Here is a 27,436-nt window from a genome sequence, read left to right as displayed (position 1 = left end):
GACTTTGGATAGTGCAGCTATAGGAATTTCTTTTCCTCCTTCTTTTTTTTTCTTTCTGTTTTTCAAAATTGCTAGAATTTCCTGGCGGTCCAGTGGTTAGGACGCCATGCTTCCATTGCTGGGGACCTGGGTTTGATTCCTAGTCAGGGAACTAAGATCCCACAAGCCACTTGGCATGGCCAAAAAAAAATTGCTAGAATGAGCCTGTATTACTGTCATAATGGAAAAAAAAAAACCCCTATTTTTCAAATAGTATGAAAAAGAGGCAGTAGATAAAAGTCCTTTGAAAAATAAGCATGTTTAAAAAAATATAAGCTAACTAAATGTATGTATTCAGCTTTGTCACAATTCAACATACATTTTTTTTTTGCGGTATGCAGGCCTCTCACTGTTGCAGCCTCTCCCGTTGTGGAGCATAGGCGCCGGACGCGCAGGCTCTGTGGCCATGGCTCACGGGCCCAGCTGCTCCGCAGCACGTGAGATCTTCCCGGACCAGGGCACGAACTCACGTCCCCTACATCGGCAGGCGGACTCTCAACCACTGCGCCACCAGGGAAGCCCTCAACATACATTTTTAAAATATTATTTTTACAATTCTCCTATGAACATTTCCCTTCCGACGTTACTTGCTTTTAATTTAATTTAAAAAATACATATTTTAAATGATCTGAACCATGAGTTTGGAGTATCAAAACACTTACCAGAAACATCCCACTTACACCAAAAGACAGATCATCCAGACAGAAAATTAATAAGGAAACAAAAGCCTTAAATGACACATTAGACCAGACAGACTTAATTGATATTTATAGAACATTCCATCCAAAAGCAGCAGAATACACTTTCTTCTCAAGTGTACATGGAACATTCTCTAGGATAGATCACATCTTCGCTCACAAATCAAGCCTCAGTAAATTTAAGAAAATTGAAATCATATCAACCATCTTTTCCAACCACAATGCTATGAGATTAGAAATCAATTATGGAAAAAAACTGTAAAGAATACAAACACATGGAGGCTAAACAATATGCTACTAAATAACCAATGGATCATGGAAGAAATCAAAGAGGAAATCAAAAAATACCAAGAAAAAAATGACAATGAAAACACGATGACCCAAACCATATGGGATGCAGCAAAAGAGATTCTAAGAGGGAAGTTTATAGTAATACAATACTACCTCAATAAACAAAAAGCTCAAATAAACAATCTAACCCTACACCTAAAGGAATTAGAGAAAGAGGAACAAACAAAACCCAAAGTTAGTAGAAGGAAAGAAATCATAAAGATCAGAGCAGAAATAAATGAAATAGAAATGAAGAAAACAATAGCAAAGATCAATGAAACTAAAATCTGGTTCTGGGCTTCCCTAGTGGCGCAGTGGTTGAGAGTCCGCCTGCCGATGCAGGGGACATGGGTTCGTGCCCCAGTCCGGGAGGATCCCACATGCCATGGAGCGGCTTGGCCCGTGAGCCATGGCCACTAAGCCTGCGTGTCCGGAGACTGTGCTCCGCAGTGGGAGAGGCCACAACAGTGAGAGGCCCGCATACCGCAAAAAAAAAAAAAAAAGCTGGTTCTGTGAGAAGACCAACAAAACTGATAAACCATTAGCCAAACTCATCAAGAAAAAAAGGGAGAGGACTCAAATCAATAAAAATTAGAAATGAAAAAGGAAAAGTAACAACTGACACTGCAGAAATACAAAGGATCATAAGAGACTACTACAAGCAACTCTATGCCAATAAAATGGACAACCTGGAAGAAATGGACAAATTCTTAGAAAGGTACAACCTTCCAAGACTGAACCAGGAAGAAATAGAAAATATGAACAGACCAATCACAAGTAACGAAATTGAAACTGTGATTAAAAATCTTCCAACAAATAAAAGTCCAGGACCAGATGGCTTCACAGGTGAATTCTATCAAGCATTTAGAGAAAAGCTAACACCTATCCTTCTCAAACTTTTCCAAAAAATTGAAGAGGGAGGAACACTCCCAAGCTCATTCTATGAGGCCATCATCACCCTAATACCAAAACCAGAGACAAAAAAAGGTATCACAAAAAAAGAAAATTACAGGCCAATATCACTGATGAACATAGATGCAAAAATCTTCAACAAAATACAAGCAAACAGAATCCAACAACACATTAAAAGGATCATACACCATGATCAAGTCAGATTTATCCCAGGGATGTAAGGATTCTTCAATATACACAAATCAATCAATGTGATACACCACATTAACAAACTGAAGAATAAAAACCATGTGATCATCTCAATAGATGCAGAAAAAGCTTTTGACAAAATTCGACACCCATTTATGATAAAAACTCTCCAGAAAGTGGACATAGAAGGAACCTACCTCAACATAATAAAGGCCATGTATGACAAGTACACAGCTAACATCACTCTCAATGGTGAAAAACTGAAAGCATTTCCTCTAAGATCAGGAACAAGACAAGGATGTCCACTCTCGCCACTATTATTCAACATAGTTTTGGAAGTCCTGGCCACGGCAATCAGAGAAGAAAAAGAAATAAAAGGAATCCAAATGGGAAAAGAAGAAGTAAAACTGTCACTGTTTGCAGATGACTTGATACTATACACAGAAAATCCTCAAGAGGCCACCAGAAAACTACTAGAGCTTATCAGTGAATCTGGTAAAGTTGTAGGATACAAAATCAATACACAGAAATCTCTTGCATTCCTATATACTAACAATGAAAGGTCAGAAAGAGAAATTAAGGAAACAATCTCATTTATCACCACAACAAAAAGAATAATACCTAGGAATAAACCTACCTAAGGAGACAAAAGACCTGTACTCAGAAAACTATAGGATACTGATTAAAGAAATCAGACAACACTAACAGATGGAGAAACATACTATGTTCTTGGATTGGAAGGATCAATACTGTGAAAATGACTATACTACCCAAAGCAATCTACACGTTCAATGCAATCCCTATCAAATTACCAATAGCAATTTTCCAGAATTAGAACAAAAATTTTTACAATTTGTATGGAAACACTAAAGACCCCAAATAGCCAAAGCAATCTTGAGGGAAAAAATCGGAGCTGGAGGAATCAGACTCCCTGACTTCAGACTATACTACAAAGCTACAGTAATCAAGACAATATAGTACTGGCACAAAAACAGAAATATAGATCAATGGAACAGGATAGAAAGCCCAGAGATAAACCCACGCACCTTCGGTCACCTAATCTATGACAAAGCAGGCAAGAATATACAATAGAGAAAAGACAGTCTCTTCAATAAGTGGTGCTGGGAAAATTGGACAGCTACATGTAAAAGAATGACATTAGAATACTCCCTAACACCATACACAAAAATAAACTCAAAATGGATTATAGACCTACATGTAAGGCTGGACACTATAAAACTCTTAGAGGAAAATATAAGCAGAACACTCTCTGACATATTTGTCAAATGTCAAATTATGTCAAAACACAATTTGACATAAATTGCTGCAAGATTTTTTGACCCACCTCCTAGAGCAATGAAAATAAAAACAAAAATAAACAAATGGGACCTAATGAAACTTAAAAGCTTTTGCACAGCAAAGGAAATGATAAATAAAACAAAAAGACATCCAAGAGGATGGGAGAAAATATTTGCAAACAAAGCAACCATCAAGGGATTAATCTCCAAAATATACAAACAGCTCATGCAGCTCAATATCAAAAAAAACAACTCAATGAAAAAATGGGCAGAAGACCTAAATAGACATTTCTCCAAAGAAGACATACAAATGGCCAACAAACACATGAAAACATGCTCAACATCACTAATCATTAGAGAAATGCAAATCAAAACTACAGTGAGGTATCACCTCACACTGGTCAGAATGGCCATCATCAAAAAATCTATAAATGATAAATGCAGGAGAGGATGTGGAGAAAAGGGAACCCTCCTACACTGTTGGTGGGAATGTAAACTGGTACAACCACTATGGAGAACAGTATGGAGGTTCCTCAAAAAACTAAAACTAAAATTACCATATGACCCAGCAATCCCACTCCTGGGCATATACTGGGAGAAAACCATAATTCAAAAAGATACATGTACCCCAATGTTCATTGCAGTACTATTTACAATAGCCAGGACATGGAAGCAACCTAAATGTCCATCCACAGAGGAATGGATAAAGAAGATGTGGTACCTATATACAATGGAATATTACTCAGCCATAAAAAGGAATGAAATAATGCCATTTGCAGAGATGTGGATAGACCTAGAGACTGTCATACAGAGTGAAGTAAGTCAGAAAGAGAAAAACAAATATGGTATATTAACACATATATGTGGAATGTAGAAAAATGATACAGATGAACCAGTTTTCAAAGCAGAAATAGACACTGATGTAGAGAAAAAACTTATGGATACCAACGGGGGAAGGGGGATGGGATGAATTGGGAGATTGGGATTGACTTATATACACTACTATGTATAAAATAGACAACTAATGAAAACCTACTGTATAGCACAGGAAACTCTACTCAGTGCTCTGTGGTGACCTAAATGGGAAGGAAATTTAAAAAAGAGGGGATATATGTATACGTATAACTGATTCACTTTGCTGTACAGCAGAAACTAACACAACATTGTAAAGCAACTATACTCCAATAAAAAGCAAAACAAAACAAAACAAAATGAAAACACCTACCAGAAAAATTTCCATGGGAAACTTGATGGGGTACTGATTGTAGGAAATTCTGATACATTTGTTGATTCTCAGAGCAACAATAGCAGTTAGAAATAGTAAGATGCTGGTGGAATTAGCTTTGGGGAGACCTATACAGTAGTTAATTATGTTCTGAAAGAAAACAAAATTACAGAGGCTTAGAAAGGGATGTGATAATTGCCTAAATCTAGAAAATGACACTGTTTCTAAATTAGTTGAAAAGGAAGTCCCTAGGCAGTGTTGCTGGGCACAGAGGTCTTTATGAGCATTACTAGAACAGTGAGAGCAAGTAGGTGGATACATATTTTTTAATTGAAAATGATATATTAAGAGACTATAATGTCCAGTAAGAAGATAATACACTTTCTATGTTTCAGTGTAGTGGAAAGGACCCAGGAGTTCTGTTTGTTAGCCTATTCTTTATCAATTTTCCCAGACCATGTATGTTTAGCTTGGCTCCTAGGACATGCTTGCATTCAGGGACTACTTTGCATTTTATATTCTGTATATATTATGTTTTAGGATATATGTCTTTCAGGAGGCATGCAACGGGAAGAAGTATGATAATACAGTATCTCAAAGACCAAATTTTAATATAACTCACGTTGGTTTAAAAGGCTGGGGTGAAATGGTTAATGCAACTGGGAACATGGTCCAACTGGCATCTGCAATTAATCAAGACTGTAAATCTAGAAGAGGTGAAATTATTTCTAGGACTCTCTTGACCCAGCTGCCTATGCAGGAGTCTCTCCACTTGGGTCTACTTTTTTGGAGGCAAGGGGAGGGGCATTTGTAAGTCTAGGTGAGGGTAGAAATTACTCACATAGAAGAAGGAGATGGGACCAGAATGGAAACTAATCATAATCCCGAAGATGCAGGTCAACTGGGACAGCATAATGTGTAGTGCCGTGGCAGCCAGGTAAGCACTGATTGCAGCCTCCGGAATGTAAGTGATAATGAAGCCAAAACCTAACATGCCCATTGATAGCTGTAGGGGGTTCAGATGGAAAAGAAAACCAGAGTGAGGAGGAATGTCATCAAACCAGCAATGTCACCAATTAGGCAAACTCCAGAGGGGTTCCAAAAAAAAAGTTAAGTTAGGCCCCTTTGATAACTCTTGTTCCTCTTTCCCTAATCAACTGAAATTGATGAGCTAAGGTAGGTCCTTGGTGTTGATTCAGAGGTTTCCTACAGACATAAGACCACACTCCTTTCTTCACGAGTTTATAAGCTTAAGTTCTTACTCTAGAATCTACTGACCTTGTTGATGTGGGGTTAACAGTGACAAAGTGATCAGAACAAGACCTTGCCTTTTCAAAGCCCTTTTCACTAGAAGCTTTGATAGCCCTCTTCATGAGAGGTTAATATCCCTGTGAGGAATGCAGCTTTTCGCAAAGGAAAATATTAAAACAAACTGGGTTCCAGCTTAAACTTTCTGGCCTTTGACGCTTATCTTTACGAAGAATGATTAAGCTGAATTTATGTCTTCAGGATTATACATAAATACATGTATGATATAGCATTTTACATGTACACATGCATATATATGTAAATAAACTTTTTAAATGTTATGTAATAAACAAGCAAAGCATCTAAAAGGATAGATGCCAAACTATTAACAGAAGTTACCTTTGGGGAATGGGATTAAAAGTTTGGGGCAATATTTGTAATTTATACACTTTTTTATTATTTGAGATTTTTTGCAATATACATGTTCATCTTTTATAATAAAAAAAATTGTAAAATTATGGATAGGGGGTGAGCCCCAACCCTCTTAAGAGGGTAGGTTAAGAAAAATGACACAGCCCAATGAAGAAGATGGGGAAAGAAAAACAAAAGTCATGAAGTCTTCTATTGTCACTGCTTCATCTTCCACTGCACTAGGAACTCTCAGAAAACAAACTTGGAAGAATAAATCTATTAGCTTTAAAAGCTTTTTGTTTCAAAGCTTTCAGTTAGCTGGGCAATTGGTCTCCCTTAATGTCCTGTCATTACTGCCCAATATGCTCCTTTACTCTAGTCAGGCCAATCTGCTTCCTGTCATTAGTGTGGCTGGCTGATTTTTACTTCTGTGCTTATGCCCAAACCCCTCTGCCATCTCTTTGCCACCATGTTTATCATCTCTTTCAAAAGCTCATTGAAACTTCTCTTCTTCAGGAGGTGTGGTGCAAACAGCATGATTCCTGGGGATGGAGAACTTGGCTTCAATGCTGGCTCTACCTCTCACTGCCTGAGTGAGTTTGGGCAAGTTTATTAAACTCTCCAAACCTCAGTCTCCTCACCTATAGAATGAATAATACCCAACATGCAGTGTTTTGTATGGATTACACTACATAATTCACGTAAAACACTTAGCTCAAATCTGAAAATAGTGACAGATGCAAATATGTACCATTCTTTCTTCATGCCATCCCTTCCTTCCACCTTGTAAATGGAAAATATCTATAATTAACCATAGAACTCTTCCTTACCCAGCTGTGATGTGGCATCAGAATCTGATGTTAATGTAATTTTCTAGGCATCAATTGTCAGTCAGAATTGGTCTGTGACATGAAACCTATCTGCCATCCTTATTGAAAACAAGTACAGACAGTTCCCAAATTACAATGGTTCTAACATTTTTTTCAGCTTTACGATGGTGCAAAAGCATATGCATTCAGTAGAAACCGTACTTTGAATTTTGGTATTTTTTTTTCTGGGCTAGCCATATGCTGTATGATACTCTGTTGTAATGCCGGGCAGTGGCAGTGAGCGACAGCTCTTAGTCAGCCAAACAATCATGAGGGTAAACAACTGATACACTTATAACTATTCTGTACTCAGACAGCCATTCTGTTTTTCACCTTTAGTACAGTATTCAACAAATTACATGAGATATTCAGCACTTTATTATAAAATAGATAATGTGTTAGATGATTTTGCCCAAGTGTAGTCTAATGTAAGTGTTCTGAGCACGTTTAAGGTAGGCCAGGCTAAGCTATGATGTTTGGTAAACTAGGTGTATTAAATGTATTTTCGACTTACAGTATTTTCAACTTACCATGGGTTTATCAGTATGCAACTCCATCATAAGCTGAGGAAGTTCTGTACTAAATGTTTGATGAATGAAGGAAAGGCTCAATAAATGGTTGTTTCCTTCCCAGACAACTCCATCCCAGCTAAAAGTTATTCCTTCACTTCATATTCTTTTTTTTTGGCCACACTGCACATCATGTGGGATCTTAATTCCCCAACCAGAGATCGAACCCATGCCCTCTGCAGTGGAAGCGTGGACTCTTAACCACTGGACTGCCAGGGAAGTCCCCACTTCATATTCTTTTGACAACAAACTCTTCACTTTTATTAACACTAGTTTTCACTTTAAGATTATCTAGTGCACAGATTCTAGAGGTAGACAAACTGAGCCTGAATCCCAGTTTTGAATCGTACTGGTTATGTGACCTTGGGCAATTCACTTAACCTCTTTATACCTTTATTTCTTTAAAATAAGTACCAGAATAATACCTACCCTCATACAGGGGGGTGTTGTGAGGATCAAATGAGATAAAACATGTAAAGTGCTTTGAATATTGACAGCACATAGCAATAAATGTTAGCTATTAATATCTAGTTCAGACTTTTTTTTAATTTAAACTTTTTATTTTAAATAATTGTAGATTGACATGAAATTGTAAAAAAGCAACACACAGAGATCCGGTTTACCCAGTTACCCCAATGATAACATCTTGCACAACTATAGTATTGATACAATGCCACAATCAGGATACTGACATCAATACAACCAAGTTACAAAATAATTCCATCAGCACAAAGATCCCTCCTGTTGTCTTTAATAGCCTCTTACCTCTCATCTCTACCTCCAATCTCCATCCTCTGACCTCTACCCATCTTTAATCCCTGGCGACAACTAATCTATTCTTCATTTCTATAATTTTGTCACTTCAAGAATTTTACATAAATGGAATCATCAGTATGTAAACTTTCCAATTTCATTCATTTTTGCTCTTTATTATTTCCTTCCTTCTGCTTATTTTGGGTTTAATTTGCTCTTATTTTTCTAGGTTTTGAAGAGGGAGCTTTTATTATTAATTTGAGACATTTTCTTTATTCTACTGTATGCATTTTAGTGCTATAAATTTCCTTTTCAGCACTGCTTTAGCTGTGTTCCAAAAATTTTGGTATGTTTTATTTTCATTTACTTCAAGGTATTTTTTTTAAGATTTAATTTTATTTATTTTTGGCTGCGTTGAGTCTTTGTTGCTGCATGCGGGCTTTCTCTAGTTGTGGCGAGTGGGGGCTATTCTTCATTGTGGTGCACGGGCTTCTCATTGCGGCGGCTTTTCTTGTTACGGAGCATGGGTTCTAGGCGCGTGGGCTTCAGTAGTTGCAGCACGTGGGCTCAGTAGTTGTGGCTCGCCAGCCCTAGAGCACAGGCTCAGTAGTTGTTTAGTTGCTTAGTTGCTCCGCAGCATGTGGGATCTTCCTGGACCAGGGATTGAACCCATGTCCCCTGCAATGGCAGGCAGATTCTTACCCACTGCACCACCAGGGAAGTCCCTACATCAATGTATTTTTTAAAAACTTCCCTTGGGATTTCCTACCTGACTTATGGATTATTTAGAAGTATGCTGTTTAGTAGTATCCAGATATTTGGAGACTTTCCTGTTAACTTTTTGTTATTGAGTTCTAGTTTGATTCCACTGTGGTCAGAGAACATACTGTTTGATTTCAATTCTTTTAAATTTATTGAGGTTTGTTTTATAGCTCAGGATACAGTCTATCTTGCTGTATGTTCCATGGGTTGTTGAAAAGAATGTGTATTCTGCTGTTATTGGTGGGAGTATTCTGTAAATGTCTCAAATCCTATTGGTGTTGTTGATATTTTGAATTTTATTATATGCTTGCTGATTTTCTGTCTAGTTGTCCAATCAATTGTTGAGTGAGGGGTGTTGAAGTCTCCAAATGTAATTGTGGATTTGTCTATTTCTCCTTTCCAGTTATATCAGTTTTCGCTTCACATATTTTGTAGCTCTGTTGTTTGGTGCATACCTTTGTAGGATTGCTATGTCTTCTTGGTAGACTGATACTTTTATCATTATATAATGTCCCTCTCTACCTCTGGTAATTTTCTTGGCTCTGAAGTCTAATTTATCTGATATTAATATAGTCAATCCTGTTTCCTTTGATTAATATTTGCATGATCTATCTTTCCATTTTTTTACTTTCAACCTGTCTATATTATTATATTTGATGTTTCTTGTAGACAGCATATTTCTAAATATGTCAGTCTCTAACTTTAATGTAAATGTCAATACGTTAGGGCTTAAGTCTGCCATTTTCCTGTTTGTTTTCTCTGTTTTTCAACTCTTTATTTTTCCTGATTTCATTGGTTACTTGAACATTTTTTAGAATTTCATTTTGATTTATCTATAGTGTTTTTGAGTGTATCTCTTTGTATAGATTTTAAGTGGTTGTCCTAGGTATTACATTATATATGCATAACTTATCACAGTCTACCGGTGTAAACATTTTACCAGTTTGAGCAAATTATAGAAACTTTACCTCCCTTTATGTTTTTTATAAAAGAATTGTTTTAAGTATTTCTTCCATATTCATTTTGAACCACATCAGTGTTATAATTTTGTTTCAACCATTGAACATAATTTAGAAAACCCAACAAGCAAGGAAAACTACCATATTTATCCATATTTTTCCTTTTCCATTGTTCTTTCTTCCTTCTTGATGTTCCAAGATGCCTTCTTTTATCATTTCCTTTCTGTTTAGAGAACTTCCATTAGCCATTCTTTTAGGGTAGGTCTTGCTGGTGACAAATTCTCTTAGTTTTGCTTCATCTGAGAACGCCTTGGTATCTCCTTCATTCTTTTTTTTTTTTAATTAGTGTATTTATTTTTGGCTGTGTTGGGTCTTCATTGCTGCATGTGGGCTTTCTCTAGTTGTGGCGAGCGGGGGCTACTCTTTGTTGCGGTATGTGGGCTTCTCATTGCGGTGGCTTCTCTTTGTTGTGGAGCATGGCCTCTAGACATGCAGGCTTCAGTAGTTGTGGCATGTGGGCTCAGTAGTTGTGGCTCGCAGGCTCTAGAGCGCAGGCTCAGTAGTTGTGATGCATGGGCTCTGCAGCATGTGGGATCTTCCCGGACCAGGGCTTGAACCTGTGTTGCCTGTATTGGCAGATGGATTCTTAACCACTGCACCACCAGGGAAATCCCTCTTCTTCATTCTTGAAGGATATTTTCACTGAGGCTATGATTTTGGATTGACAGTTCTTTCAGCAAACAAAAAATATTGTGCAATTTCCTTCTGGTCTCCATGGTTTCTAACAAGAAATCTGCTATCATTTAAATTATTTTCCTCCTGTAGTGCAGTGTTTCTCTCACTGCTTTCAAGATTTTTTTTTCACTGTTTTTAGTTTTCAGAAGTTGACTATGGGGACTTCCCTGGTGGTGCAGTGGTTAAGAATCCACTTGCCAATGCAGGGGACATGGGTTCAAGCCCTGGTCAGAGAAGATCCCACATGCCACGGAGGAACTGAGCCCATGCACCACAACTACTGAGCCTGCACTCTAGAGCTCGCAAGCCACAACTATTGAGCCCATGTGGCACTACTGCTGAGCCCACACATCGCAACTACTGAAGCCCACATGCCTAGAGCTCGTGCTCCGCAACAAGAGAAGCCACCGCAATGAGAAGCCTGTGCACCGCAATGAAGAATGGGCCCCACTCGCCACAACTAGAGAAAGCCTGAGCATGGCAACAAAGACCCAATGCAGCCAAAAATTAAAAAAACAAAACAAAACATGATTTGTCTTGATGTGGATTTCTATGGATTTATCTTCTTTGGGTTTTTCCAAGCTTCTTAAATCCGTAGGATTATATTTTTTGCCAAATTTGGGGAGTTTTCAGCTATTATTTCTTCAAATAACTCAGCCCCATCTTTTTTCTCCTCCCTTTCTGGGATGCTTATGACACAAATTTTAGAGCTTTTTTTATAGTCCCATTTGTCCCTAAGGCTCTGTTAATTTTTTTTTCCGTCTATTTTCTCTCTGTTGTTCGGACTGGGTAATTTCTATTGTTCTGTCTTCAAGTTCATTGATTTTTTTCCTCTGTCTCCTCCATTTTGCTGTTGAGCCCATCCTTTGAATTTTTAATTTTGGTTACTGTATTTTTCAGCTCCAAAATTTTCATTTGGTTCTTCTTTACATCTTCTATTTACTTTTTAAGACTTTCTATTTTTTCACTTGTTTCAAGCATGTTCATAATTGGTTGCTGAAGCGTTTTTAGGATGGCTGCTTTATAATTTATCCCAGATAATTCTGATATCTCTATCATCTCAGTGCTGGCATCTTTTTCTTGTCTTTCTTCATTTAAGTTGAAATGTTCTCAGTTCTTGATATGACAAGTTATTTTCAGTTTAATTGTTGACATTTTGTGTACTATGCTATAAGACTCTGGATCTTATTTAAACCTTCTGTTTTAGCCAGCTTATTTTGATAAAGTGCTGGCAGGGGAAGGGGAAGGTGCTACCTTGTTACTGCCTGGTAAGGCAGAAGTCCAGGTTCTCCTCTCAAAATCCTCTCAAAATCCACTGACACTTGAGGCAATAGGGACTCTTCATTTTTGCTGGGAAGGGATGGAAGTTCTGGCTCCCCACTAGGCCTCCCATCCTGGCTGGGAGAGACAGAAATGCCTTTATTTCTCCCTACAACGCCTCCATTGACACTGCTGAAGAGGGGGTTGTCATCATTACTGCTGTGTTGGGTGAAAGACCTGACCCTTCACTAGGCTTTCTCTGACACACCCCAGCAAGGATTAGGAAGGGTGTCTCATTACTGCCCCGTGGAGATGAAAGTCTTGACTCCCTTGACTCCCAGGCCTTCTCTGACAATACCCCAGGTGGCTACCTTATTACAGCTGGGTGAGTGTGGAAGTCTGGGCTCCCTGCTTGGCCTTTGCTGGCATGAGTGGGGATGACACCACAGGTTGTTTTTGTTTTGTTTTGTTTTGTTTTGTTTGGTGTTTGTCTGGAGTAGAGCAGTTATTGGGTAAAAGTTTTCAGTCTTGCTAGTCTTTCCTGGTCCTGTGGCTATAAAGAGCAGACTTTTGTTGGGGCTTTTTTTTGGTCTGCCCGTGTTGGCATTTTGGGTTTCTGGCTTCTTCAGCACCAAGTCTGAGATATATGAGGCAAAGAAGAAAACCCAAGGAATTCACCACTGTGTTGTTCCTTGGGTCTGAGCCAGTTTGTCTTCTTCTCTTCACCTTCCAGAGTCATTTTACGTTTGTTTTGTATATAATTTTCCAAGGTTTTTAGTTTTCTTAGCAGGAGGAATAGGTAAAAGTACATATATTCCATCTTTCTGTAAATGGAATATCTCCTCCTTTATTACATGAAAAAAAAATGACACTCAAACAAGGGGAAAGAACTTGCCAAGGCCACTTAGATAATTAATAGGTTGCTGACTTACTGCCTGTTATTTTGTCTTCACCTACAAGATTGAATATTTTAAACACAGGTATTATATCTTTTTATTTTTATTTTTTTAATAAATTTATTTATTTTATTTATTTATTTTTGGCTGCACTGGGTCTTCGTTGCTGCTTGCGGGCTTTCTCTAGTTGCAGCAAGCAGGGGCTACTCTTCGTTGTGGTGCATGGGCTTCTCATTGCAGTGCCTTCTCTTGTTGCAGAGCATGGGCTCTGGGCACGTGGGCTTCCGTAGTTGTGGCACGTGGGCTCAGTAGTTGTGGCTCACAGGCTCCAGAGCACAGGCTTAGCAGCTGTGGCACACGAGCCTAGCTGCTCCGCGGCATGTGGGATCTTCCCGGACCAGGGCTCAAACCCACGTCCCCTGCATTGGCCGGCGGCCTCTCAATCACTGCACCATCAGGGAAGCCTGGTATTATATCTTTTTTAAAAAAATTTTTGGTCTCTATTAAAGTACAAATTTCATTTCTCTATACTTGGTAATTATAATTTATTAACACTTACTATGTGACAGGCTCTGGGCTGAATGCTTTGCATGCATTTTCTCACTTAATCCTCACAAGAACTCTGCAATACAAATATTATTTTTCCCATTTTAAACATGAAGAAACTGAGGCCCACGAAGGTAAGATAACTTAAGTAAGTCACATAGCTGGTAAGTGTCAGGGCTGGGGTCAGCCTACCATAATAGCCTGCCTTTGTAGGCTTCCAATAAGTCCTTGCCTAATAAAAGATGGCCCCAGGGGAAATCAGTGAAAATTAGCTATAGAGCAGGTTAGCTGAGAAGAAAGAGAAATAAAACTGAAATATGTGACTTTAGTTCAGTGGGTGACACTTCAGATGGTAGACTCACAGAAGAAATTAAAAATAAGCCCAAAATAAGGTTTGATATTTTAATAAGTCATTGATATTGCCCATTAGCTGAGTCCCATCATTGCAGAAAAAGGATTTCAGGTCTGACTCTAATGGTCACTAACCAAAAATATAGTATGTGATCCCATGAATGCTATTCTTGTTGAAAGAATAGAAAGAAATTTTTTAAAACGTGAAATCATGGGCTTCCCTGGTGGCGCAGTGGTTGAGAGTCCGCCTGCCGATGCAGGGGACACGGGTTCGTGCCCCGGTCCAGGAAGATTCCACATGCCACGGAGCAGCTAGGCCCGTGAGCCATGGCCACTGAGCCTGCGCGTCCGGAGCCTGTGCTCCGCAATGGGAGAGGTCACAACAGTGAGAGGCCCGCGTACCGCAAAAAAAAAAAAAAAAAAAAAATAATAATAATAAAACGTGAAATCATGAGTAGAACTCTAGGCCACAGTCCCTGGGACACTTCTTTAGTCTTAGAGTATCAGGGACTGATGAGAATATTGAGTATGTCATCCTAAACCAATGTGGTAGACTTCAGAGGAGGGAGAAGTTTTGTTACTGAGGAGATAGCCTATCCACAAGACCCATAAGTTTTTGAAAACTTAAATCACTTAAGTTCCAGATATATCACAATGGGTAACAGGAGCAATTAAAGGAAGGGGTCCACGTGCAGACCCTTTATTTATTTATTGCTTTTTTAGGGGTTCAGAGACTCAGGTCCTACCTGAATAATCCCAGTCAGCAACGTTGTGGATGCCATCACACTCAAGGATTTGTTATAGTTCTCAAAGAAGGAGAGGTTAGAAAAGTCATCCTTGATGAAAGTTCCCAGTATTACATGGCCACCGTTGAATGGGTATGTCCTCAGGACATTGATCGTCAGAGCACTCACAAGGAAGAATGTACCTATGAAAGAAAATGTTCAGGCAGAAGGTGAGGTTTTAAGTCCAGGTAAACTGACAGATATTGACAAAAGCAAGGCATGGTCTGATGTTTTGTTCTTGATCTGACAAACTTTTCTTATTTGAAAGTGGCCACCAAGAAATAAGAAAGAGCAGGGAAAAGAACTCTGGCTCCACGTACTGTAACGAACTCACAAGTTTTAGATCTTGGTGGTCTAGGTATTAACCTCTTTGCATCATGGGCATATGGAGTAGGATTAAAGAGAAATTGACTAGAAATATATATCAGGCTCAGCCACTGTGCCTGTTCTTAGAAACGGTAAAACATGAGATGGTGGTGAAAGGATCAGAAAACAAAGCTAATCAATAATAATAAGAAGAAAAATAATACCTAACACTTATGAAGGATTTAATAGGTGCAAAATGACATGGAGCTAAACCTATTTCAAATATAATTTCATTTACTTCTACTATCAGCATAAGGGAGGCAAAGGCAAATCTTACCTTTAAAATACCTAACAGAAACAAAACTCTAGTAGCCCTTGTTATCAGTATTTGGAAATGATTGTAATGTGCTCTGGGAACTTGGAAAAATGGGAATAAAATAGTTCTCTTAGTGTTCAAATGTAAAATCAACACATGATAGATTTTAGGAAAGATATGGAATATTGTCCTTAAAAAAGGCAAAGGAGCACTCAACAGAATGGGATGGGAACTGGACTGAATATACAAACAGACCTGGAGAAAAACTGTGACAGTCAGAATGGTCAGTGTTGGTTGCTTGGTCAGTTACACAGTGTGGAAGCTCAGAAAAAGGCACTTTACTGAGTGAATGTTGGCGATGGCCTTCTGAGACTCTCAGGGCATTTTGTGATTTGATTTCTGTATGGGTTCACCTAGGGGAAGTAATTGTGCTAATTATATGAACTTCAGCTAGTCTGGTCTCTGTAACAGTCATTTCCAATTATAAATTAGTAGATGGACTTTTGACTCAGGGAAGAAAAGTGTTTATCTTGTGGGTTTGAGTGCTTTGATTACTATGACAGCATTTTCTCAATGTAAGTTAATAATCTGACGTGATTATTGTTATTTTTTATATAAATTTATTTTATTTATTTATTTATTTTTGGCCACATTGGGGCTTCATTGCTGCACGCAGGCTATCTCTAGTTGCAGTGAGCAACGGCTACTCTTTGCTGCAGTGCACAGGTTTCTCATTGCGGTGGTTTCTCGTGTTGCGGAGCACAGGCTCTAGGCGCGTGGGCTTCAGTAGTTGTGGCACACAGGCTCAGTAGTTGTGGCTCGCGGGCTGTAGAGTGCAGGCTCGGTAGTTGTGGCACAGGGGCTTTGTTGCTCTGCGGCATGTGGGGGTCTTCCCAGACCAGGGCTCGAACCCGTGTCTCCGGCAGCAGGCGGATTCCTAACCACTGTGCCACCAAGGAAGCCCTGACATGATTATTATAAATCAGGTCCACAGATTTTGGTTATTAGGGGTACAGCTGAAAAGTGGATCCACTCTAGGAGTTTGGGCAAAATCATTTCTGGATCTTCCAGGTTGAGGATAGTCAGATTCCAACATGTGGTAATTTCACCAAGAAAAGTACCTCTTGTCCTATAATTCCTTTAATAGCTTGCTGGCCTGTTTGTCTGGTGGTGACATTAATAATACCACAAAAGAAGTGTTCAATTTCTAAAATCTGAACACTAATGCTATGGATAGAATATCCATCTTCTGCCTCCTTTCTTTCTACCTTAAACATAGCTTTAGCTTGGGTTCCTTAGCAATAAGCAAATGACTGAGATGGAGACTTCATCCACCTCCTGTGGTTCCGGCACTGAACTCACCAATGGACATTTGATGACATGATCCCAAAATTCCATAAATTATTGAAGCACAGAAAGCTGCATAAGAGATATTGAGAGGAGGAACCAGTTGCCTTGCCAGCAAACCAAACGTCAGGCCTGAAAAGCAAGATACTTTAAGTAAGCAAAGGTAGCCTGGCTTTTAAAAGTCACCTGAAATAAAAGCTATAAAGAATATTTAAAATAAAAATGACCCATGTATACAGCTGACTATGGTAACAGAATCCCTTGGCATACAGCCCTTAATTAGTACTTTTTATTATCTCCTTTGATTTCTAACTTCTCTTCCTATTTTTTTTTTTTTTTTTTTTTTTTTTTGCTGTATATGGGCGTCTCACTGCTGTGGCCTCTCCCGTTGCGGAGCACAGGCTCCGGACGCGCAGGCTCAGAGGCCATGGCTCAGGGGCCCAGCTGCTCCGCGGCATGTGGGATCTTCCTGGACCGGGGCACAAACCCGCGTCCCCTGCATCGGCAGGCGGACTCTCAACCACTGCGCCACCAGGGAAGCCCTTCTCTTCCTATTTTATCACAAGCTCTTACACATCAATTCTAAATCATAGGCTTAAACACCTTTCACTGTGAGGCCTTCATGCAAATCATGGAAAGCAAACATCACAGCAATAAGACCTTTAATTCCAACAGCTCAGAAGAGCCCCATTCTTACCCCCAGTCTAGTACAAGAAGGCCCTAGGAATCCTCCAGGGCTGGAGAAAAAGCTGGAGAACAGGTAAGGATTGTCACACTTAACTGACGTGACTCCAAGTTGGTATGTGTTGTCTCTCTTGCATATGCCAACCACTCCAGTCTCTTCCTTCAGCTCCTTCTTCAATACTTACTTTCTTTTCTAAGAAGCACGATGAGAATTTGCAAATTTTGAGGCAAATGGATTAACATTCATGGTGTCATCCTTTGACGTCTCAAGTCCACAGCTCCTGCCCTGAGGGACTCTCTTCAATTTACATCATACCAGTGTGCTCATCAGAAATCAGTTATGAATCCAGTGAGCCAATTTATCGCCTTAAACGAGCAAGGCTTTTTTTAATGGAAAAGTTTAAACTTATTGAAAAATAGAGTATAATGAACCCCCAAGTACCGATCACCCACTTCAACAATGGTCAACTCATGGCCAATCTTGTTTCATCAATGCCCCCATTCCTCTCCCATCCCATATTATTTTGAGGCAAATCCAAAACACTAAATCATTTCACCTGTAGATATTTTCAGTATATATCTTTTTTAAAAACACCCTCTTTTGAGTACAATACCATCATCACACCTAAGAAATTATTAATGGTTCTTTAACATCATCAAATATCCAGTCAATGTTCAAATTTCCCTGATTTCTCATACATGGTTGTACTGGTAGACCACCTCTAAGATGATCTACAATGGCTAATTGGTATTCATGCCCTTTTTTGAGCTCCACCCCTAAAGCATGAAATAACTTACTTCTAATAAATAGGCTACAACAAAAATGATGTCACTTTTGAGATTAGGTTGCAAGACTGTGGCTCCTGTCTTGGTTGCTCTCTGGCTCTCTCTTTCATTCAGGTCATCAGCTGCCAGAGTTGACTTCATGGGTGTGTGACCTATGCAATCACACAGTGCCCTGGGCTTAGAAAGGCTCCACACTTGGCTTAATGCTCTACTCTGACCATCTTGAAATTCTGGATAATTTCTGAACTAGGGACGCCGCATTTTCACCTTGCACTGGGCCCCATACACGGTCCTACCAGCAGCCGTGTTGTGAGGACACTCAAGCAGCCCATGTAGAGGCCCACATGGCGAGAAACCCAGGCCTGCCAGCAAACACGGGTGAGCCTGGAAGCTGATCCTCCAGCCTCAGTAGAGCCTTGAGATAACTGACAACTTGACTGCCACCTCCTGAGAGACCTTGAACCAGAGGTATGGTGGGTTTGGGGGTGATCTTTTAAAAAAGTTATTTGCTATTATATGTTGTGTTTTGTTTTGTTGATGTTGTTGTTGTTGTGCTTTCTTTCACAATTTTTGTGTTTATATCAAATTAGGTCCTCACATTAGTAGATATGTCTCTTGAGTCTTTTGTAATTTATAGGTTCCCCTTCCACATATTTTCCCTAAGCAAGCCTCAGTTGACTGCAAGTAACAGAAAACCTGCTCAAATCAGCTTGAGCAAAAGAGAAGAATTTTTTTTGACTGCACCGCCCAGCTTGCGGGATCTTAGTTCCTCAACCCAGGCTTGATCCTGGACCCTGGCAGTGAAAGCACTGAGTCCTAACCACTGGACCACCAAGGAATTCCCAAAATAGGAAATTTATTAAAAGAGGACAAAGGTCAGTTGGGCCTCATCAGAGACTGGAAACAGAACTAAAAAGCCATCAGGGTCCAGGCAGCTATCTCCCCATTCTCTTTGTCTCCAGGCTTACATAGTCTCCTGTCTTTGTTTCCAGTTTGGGGGCCATTATGAACAATGCTGCTATGAATATTCTTGTACATGATTCCAGGTGCACAGATGTATAAATTCCTCAAGATGATATACCCTGAAGCATAACTGCTGGGGCATTTACCAGAATATGCCAAACTGTTTTCCAAATGGTTGTACGATTTACATTCCCACCAACACCGTACGACAACTCCCATTATCTACATCTGTATTAGCACATGATACTGTCAGAATTTTTATTTTAGTGTGTATGAGTTAGTTAATTTCCACTTCTACTTCATTGATTACCAATAATGTTGATCAGTTTTACTTAGCAGTGCCTTACACATATGTAGGAATATATATATTATAGTCCTTTGTTGGGTATTCCATGGTTTGCTTTTCAACCTTCATCATGTCTTTGAATAAACAGAAGTTCTTAATTTTTATTTAATTCAACTTAACAGTCATTTCCTTTTAGGCTAGTGCTTTTTGTGTCTTGTTTAAGAAACATTTTCTACCTCACGACCATGAAGATATTCTCCTATATTATTCCAAAAACATCTTTATAGTTTTATCTTTCATATTTGGGTCTTTAATCTAAAAGGAATAGATTTTTGTGTATGCTGTGAGGTAGAGGTCTACAAATTGATTTTTTTATATAAGTATTCAATTGTTTCACATCATTTTTTAAAAGTCTGTTTCTATAGTGACACATCTGATACAAACCATGCAACATATAAATGTGTGACCCTTTTCTGTTCCACTGGCCTAATTGTCTAAGTCTGTAATACCACACTGTTTTGTTTGTTTTGTTTTTATATAAATTTATTTATTTATCTATTTTTGTCTGTGTTGGGTCTTCATTGCAGCATGCAGTCTTTCTCTAGTTGTGGCGAGCAGGGGCTACTCTGTTGCGCTGCGTGGACTTCTCATTGCAGTGGCTTCTCTTGTTGCAGAGCACAGGCTCTAGGCACGCAGGCTTCAGTAGTCGTGGCACGCGGGCTCAGTAGTTGTGACTCACGGGCTCTAGAGTGCAGGCTCAGTAGTTGTGGCACACGGGCTTAGCTTCTCCGTGGCATGTGGGATCTTCCCGGACCAGGGCTCGAACCCGTGTCCCCTACATTGGCAGGCAGATTCTTAACCACTGCACCACCAGGGAAGTCCACCACACTGTTTAATTACTTTTTTTAGTAATTAGTCTAGTAATAGTTTTGTAATAAATTTAGCAATCCCCATTTTTATTGTGAAATATATAAATAGAAAGTTCATTAAAATAGATGTTGAGCTTAATAAATATTTATAAAACAAACACCCATGTTATCCCCACCCAGATCTTTAATCACAACTCCATCCCTCCCCACAGAGGTATTCATTATTTTGACTTTTGTGATAATAATTTCTTCGCTTTTCTTTATAGTTTTACCACTGGTATACATATCCCTAAACAGTGTAGTTTGGTTTGTCCACTTTTGAACTTTATATTAATGGAATTACACAGTATACAATTTTTATTTCTGCTTATTTTTCTTATTATTATGTATATAAGCATCTTCCATGTTGCTGTGAGTTGCTTGAGAGTGCTCATTTTCCTTCTGTGTATTCCAATATATGTATATATGAATGTTTATTTATTCTTGCTACTTTTGATGGACATTATCTTAAACATTATAACTTTACATTCAGTCTTGATAGCTGGAGAAGCAAATCCTCCCATGTTGCTCTTCAAAATAATTTGCCTATTCTGGGAAAATGTTATCTTTCAATTAATTTAGGTCCTTATTAATATTTCTCAATAAAGTTGCATATTTTCTCTATAGAGGTCTTGCACATCATTTCTTAGTTTCATTACAACTTACTTCATATTTACTATGCTTTGGTAAATGGTATTTAAAATTTTTTTTTCACTTTCTGTTTCCTGCAGGTATAAAGGAATGTGTAATTGATTTTTATTTACTCATCTTATATCCAGCAACTTTGATAAAATCTTATTAATTCTATTAATTTATCTGTAGATTCTTTTGAATTTTCTACATTAAAAAATACATCTCTATGGGCTTCCGTGGTGGCGCAGTGGTTGAGAGTCCGCCTGCCGATGCAGGGGACACGGGTTCGTGCCCCGGTCCGGGAGGATCCCACATGCCGTGGTGCGGCTGGGCCCATGCGCCATGGCCGCTGAGCCTGCGCGTCCGGAGCCTGTGCTCCGCAACAGGAGAGGCCACAGCAGTGAGAGGTCCGCATACCGCAAAAAAAAAAAAAAATCTATGAATGATGTATTATTTCTTGCTTTGCAATTCTTTACCCTTATATTTTTTTCCTTGCTTTAATACACTGCCTGTGAATTCCAGTATAATATCGAATAGCCCTATTTACTCTTTTTTTTATTGGCTGCATTGGGTCTTTGTTGCTTCACGCAGGCTTTCCCTAGTTGTGGTGAGCAGGGACTACTCTTCGTTGTGGTGCATGGGCTTCTCATTGCGGTGGCTTCTCTTGTTGCAGAGCACAGGCTCTAGGCGCACGGGCTTCAGTAGTTGTGGCATGCGGGCTCAGTAGTTGTGGCTCGCGGGCTCTGGAGCGCATGCTCAGTAGTTGTGGCACACGTGCTTAGTTGCTCCACATCATGTGGGATCTTCTTGGACCAGGGCTCAAACCCGTGTCCCCTGCATTGGCAGGCAGATGCGTAACCACTGCGCCACGAGAGAAGTCCCTGAATAGCCCTATTTACTCTTGATAAGCAACATGTAGCGTGAGGAGAAAGTCCTTTGAAATGTAGGGTTTCAAATAATTCACCAATGCAGGGAAGGTAAGAGAATTACTTGGTAACGGCCTGAGAACTAAGTGGTCTAAGTCTCAGTTAAGCTTAGGCCATGGAGAAACAGAGAGAAACCAAGTCTCCAGACTTTCCAAAACCTTAAAAAATTTTTTAATTTTGAACTAATTTTAGACTTATAGAAAAGCTACAAAAATAATAGAGCATTTCCATATATACCTTACCTAGATTCCTCTAATGTTAACATTGTCATAATCATAGTATAATGATTGGGATCAGGAAATTAACATTAGAAATTTAACTAAATACTTTACTTGAATTTCAACAGTTTTTCCCCTAATTTCCTTTTTCTGTTCCAGGATTCTATCCACAGTTCCCTACTCCATTTAGTTGTTATTTCTCCTTAGTCCTAAAATCTGTTATAGTTCCTCAGTCTTTAATTGTCTTTCTTGACTTTGACACTTTGGAAGAGTATAAATAGATGAGCTATTTTGCCAAATGCCCCTCAGTTTGGGGTTGCTTAGGTTCCTTATGATCATGCTAAGGTTATACATTTTTGATGTGCATACTGCAGAAATGGTATTGTGTCCTTTTTAGTGCATCATATCACAAGATTCGTGATCTCCGTATGTCTTACTATTGGTGGTGATAGCATTGATCACTTGTTTAAGGTAGTTTCTCCCAGGTTCTCTACTGTAAATTAGTGGAGTAGTTGATAAATATCTTGAGGAAGATACTTTGAAACTATGCAAATCCTGTTACATAGATTGCAAACTTTTACCCACTAATTTTAACCTCTGTTAGTGGATTTTATCTCCAATAAGTATGACTGTAGTTTTTCACTAATGGTGATTTTCTATTTTCTTTCACATTTGTAAATTGGGATTCTACTGTAAGGAAGAGCCAGCATCTTTTTAATAAGGTTTTCATCATGCAGTATTTTTGTTTCATCTGAAGAAAATTATTAAGTCGTTAGGGCCTACCTGTTTAAATATAAGTAAAACTTTTGAATTATTTACACTACAAATTATTTCATTATTCACACTACTTAAAATAACACACATTCCCTTAGTCAGTCAGCAGAGTTGCTTGGATTCATTCATTCACACAGTTATGTAATCATTATTCAACAAATATCTTGAGTACCTACTATGTGCCAAATACTGTGCTGGATGCTAGGTATACTTATACATCCTAATGTCATTCTTATTTTGGTACGAAATTATACTGATGACTTGGAAATTTAGCAAAGAAATGTCCTCAAACTTTGACCATAAACGAAGGATGTTTCATAAGTGGTGTCAGTAGAGGACTCACAGGCAAAGCATCAGTGCCAAGAGTTCAGGTCTCTCATTTCAGCACCACACGAATGCTCTAGAGACTTTCTGATACTTTCCTGGAAGTGAATATACACATACAAATGGATCATTCTGGTTTGTATCTGCCATATGAAAAAGTTAAAAGGTACTCCTTTATTCTGGGAATACAAGGCTAGTTCAATATTTTAAAATCAATTCATGTAATCCAGTCTAAAGGGAAAACTTTGACAAAATACAACATTCACTTATGATAAAAATTCTCAGCAAACTAGAAAAGATACAAACTTTCTCCACCTAATAAAGGGCACCTACAAAAACCCTACAGCTAACATCATACTTAATGTTGAACGATTGAATGATTCTCCCCTGAGATCAGGAACAAAGCAAAAATGTCTATTCTCACCACTCTTATTTAACATATACTGGAAGTCTTAGCTAGTACAATAAGCAAGAAAAAGTTATAAAAGCCATTCATATTAGAAGGAAGAAAACATAACTGTCTCTACTCACAGATGATATGACTATCAATGTAGTGAGTCCCAGGGAATCTACAAAAGATTCTTAGAACTAATAAGTGAGTTGCAGGATACAAGGTAAACACACAAAATTCAATTGTATTTCTATATGCAAACAATGCACAACTGGAAACCAAAAATGTTTTAAATTACCATATACAATATCTCTTCCAAAATGAAATACTTAGATATAAATCTAACAAAATATATACAGAATCTGTATGCTGCAAACTACAAATGCTGATGAAAGAAATTAAAGCAACACCTAAATAAATAAAGAGACTTATTGTGATCATGGAGTGGAAACTCAACATAATAAGATATCAATTCTCCTCAAAGTAACCTATGAATTTAATCAATAGCTATCAAAATCTCAGAAGAATTTTTTGTAGATATTGACAAGCTGATTCTAAAATTTGTATGAAAGAATAGTTAAAACAATTTCGAAAAAGAATAAAATTGGAGGAATCACACTACCCAATTTTAAGACTCACTAAAAAGATACAATAATTGACACATGATATTGGGAAAGGGGTAGACATATACATCAATGGAAGAGAATAGAGTCCAGAAATAGTCCCACAAAAATATGGCTATTTGATCTCTGACAAGAGTTCAAAAACAATTCATTGGAGAATAGTCTTCTTTAAAAATGCAGCAAAAAATACACCTTGACCTAAACTTCACAACTTATTTAAAGATTAACTCAAAATGGATCAGTTCTAAAAGTAAAGCATAAAATGTAAGACTTTTAGAAGAAAACATAGGAGAAAATCTTTGTGACCTGATGGTTAAGTGAAGAGTTTTTATATATGATAAGAAAAGTACAATCCATAAAAGGAAAAAAAATTGATAAATTGGACTTTATCAAAATTAAAACCTTTTGTTCTGCCAGAGATACTGTCAAGAGAATGAAGAGATAAGCTACAGACTGAGAGAACATATTTGAAAATCACATATCTGACAAAGGACTTGTACTCAGAATATAAAAAGAATTATCAAAAATTAACAATAAGACTGGGCTTCCCTGGTGGCGCAGTGGTTGAGAGTCCGCCTGCCGATGCAGGGGATGCGGGTTTGTGCCCCAGTCCGGGAAAATCCCACATGCCGCAGAGCGGCTGGGCTCGTGAGCCATGGCCGCCGAGCCTGTGCGCCCGAAGCCTGTGCTCCGCAACGGGAGAGGCCACGGCAGTGAGAGGCCCGCGTACTGCAAAAAAAAAAAAAAAAAATTAACAATAAGAAAAAAATTCCAATTAAAAACTGGGCAAAAAACTTGAACAGGCACTTTGCCAAAGGGGATCGAAGGACAGCAAATAAAAACATGAAAAGATGTTCAACTTCATTAACCATTAGGGAAATGCAAATTAAAAACACAATGAGATACCACTACATATCTCTTAGAATGGCTAAAATAACAGATACCAAAAAGTAGACCTCATCAAAGTTAGTAATTTTGCTCTGTAAATACTCTGTTAAGAGAATTAAAAGGAAAGTTACAGACTGGGAGAACATATTTGCCAAACACAAAAGACAAAGGACTAGTACCTAGAATATATAAATAACTCTCAAAACTCAAAAGTAAAAATGCAAACAGTCCAGTTAGGATATGAGCAAAAGACAAGAAGAGCCATTTCATTAAAATGTATAGATGGAGAATTAGCATATGAAACGATATTAAACATCATTAACCATTAGGGAAATGCAAACTGAAACCACAATGAGATCTCACTACACACCTATCAGAATGGCTAAAGTAAAAACTAGTGACTACACCAAATGGTAGTGAGGATGCAGAGCAACGGTATCACTCACACATTGACAATAGGAATGTAAAATGATACAACCACTCTAGAAAATAGCTTGGCAGTTTCTTAGAAAATTAAACATGCCAACTACTATACAATCCAACAATTGCACTCCTGGACATTTATCCCAGAGAAATGAAGACTATGTTCACTAACCTACATACAGATGTTCATAATAGTTATATTTGTAATAGCCAAAAACTACAAACAATCCAGATGTCTTTCAAGGGTGAAATTTTAAGCAAACTGTGGTATATCCATACCATGGAATACTACTCAGAAATAAAAAGGAATAAACTATTGATACACACAACAACCTAGATGAATCTCCAGAGAATTATGATGAGTGAAAAAAGCCAATACCAAATGGTTACACACTGTATGACTCCATTTATGTAACTTTCTTGAAATGATAACATTATAGAAATGAAGAAAAGATGAGTGATTGCTAGGGATTAAGGAGGGGATGGGGGCAGAGAGCAAGTGGGGGTGACTATAAAAGGGCAATATGAGGGATCCTTGTGGTGGTATAAATGTTCTGTATCTTGACTGCATCAATGTTAACATCCTGATTGTGAGACTGATCTATAGTTTTGCAAGATTTACTACTGACGAAAGTGGGTAAGGGATACAAGGGACTTCTCTGTGGTTTCTTACAAATTCATGTGAATCTATAGTTAACTCAAAATAGAAAGCTTAATTTTAAAATACTGACAATATCAAGTGCTGACAAGGGTGTGGAGGAACTAGAATTCTCATACATTGCTGGTGGAAATGTAAAATGGTAGGTACAGCCACTCTGGAAAAACAGTGTGGCAGTTTCTTACAAAGTTAAACATACACTTCCCATATAACCAACAATATCACTCCTGGGTTATTTACCCTAGAGAAACGAAAAATATTTTCAAACGAAAACCTGTGCATGAATGTTCACAGCAACTCTGTGATGGCCCAAAACTGGAAACAAAATGTTCGTCAATAAGTGAATGATGGACAAAAAACTGTGATATAGCCATATAATGGAATATTGTTCTACAATAAAAAGGAATAAACTATCAATGCACATAACAATTTGCATTAATTTCAAAGGCATAAAGCTGAATTAAAGAAGCCACCCTTCAGAAGTTACATACTGTATGAGTCCATTTACATGACATTTTCGAAAAGACAGAACTATGGTGATGGAGAAGAGATCTGTGGTTGCCGGGGGTTAGAAGTTAGTGGAGGATGTGACTAAAAAGTGATGGCACAAGAGAGTTTTGGGGCTGACGCAACTGTTATGTAACTTGACTGTGGCGTGGTTATACAACCCTATACCTGTGTTTAAATTAATAGAACTGTATGAAAGAAGTAAATTTTACTGTATGATAATTAATTAATTATTTTAAAGGGATCCCTTTTCTCCAACTAACAGCCCTATGCCAGAGTTGGATTTCAGCTGCCACTGGCCCCTTTGGTTGGCTTCATTTGTGCTTTACAATCACAAGTTTCAACACTGCTTGGTTTGCCCCAGAAGAAGAGAGAAACAGAGGTGTTTAAAGACTACGTAGGGAATTGTGAACTACTCTGAGTAACGGATTAACACAAAATCCTTTCTCTTTCTCTGATCAAGTTGATCTTGGGTTAACCTTCTAGCTCTGTTTCTTTGGAAACCTGATAATGGTGGAAGGTCAGCTGTGTTACCAGCCAACATTAGTTATGGTAAAAGGAGCCTGATTAGTATATTCTACCTGGACCAAGGGGACTATGAATTAAAGATTAATATCTTGTGGGAAGCCTTAGTTTTGAG

At 38.4% G+C, this 27,436-nt stretch overlaps 1 protein-coding gene across 1 annotated transcript in view; it reads right to left on the bottom strand.

The window, feature by feature from the left end:
- The window catches only part of SLC26A8 (solute carrier family 26 member 8), a 72,947-nt gene that overhangs the window by 32,954 nt on the left and 12,557 nt on the right, over positions 1 to 27,436 (bottom strand). The window contains exons 4-7 of the mRNA XM_079933573.1: positions 16,820 to 16,936; positions 14,797 to 14,978; positions 5,533 to 5,697; positions 4,692 to 4,841 (exon numbers count right to left, since the gene is read on the bottom strand). Coding sequence (XP_079789699.1) covers positions 4,692 to 4,841; positions 5,533 to 5,697; positions 14,797 to 14,978; positions 16,820 to 16,936 — 614 coding nt within the window. The remainder of the gene's footprint in view (positions 1 to 4,691; positions 4,842 to 5,532; positions 5,698 to 14,796; positions 14,979 to 16,819; positions 16,937 to 27,436) is intronic.

Source organism: Stenella coeruleoalba (assembly GCF_951394435.1).
Source record: "Stenella coeruleoalba genome assembly, chromosome: 10".
NCBI lineage: Eukaryota > Metazoa > Chordata > Mammalia > Artiodactyla > Delphinidae > Stenella > Stenella coeruleoalba.
Note: the sequence above shows the minus strand (reverse complement) of the source record. Positions and strands in the feature narration are given on the sequence as shown.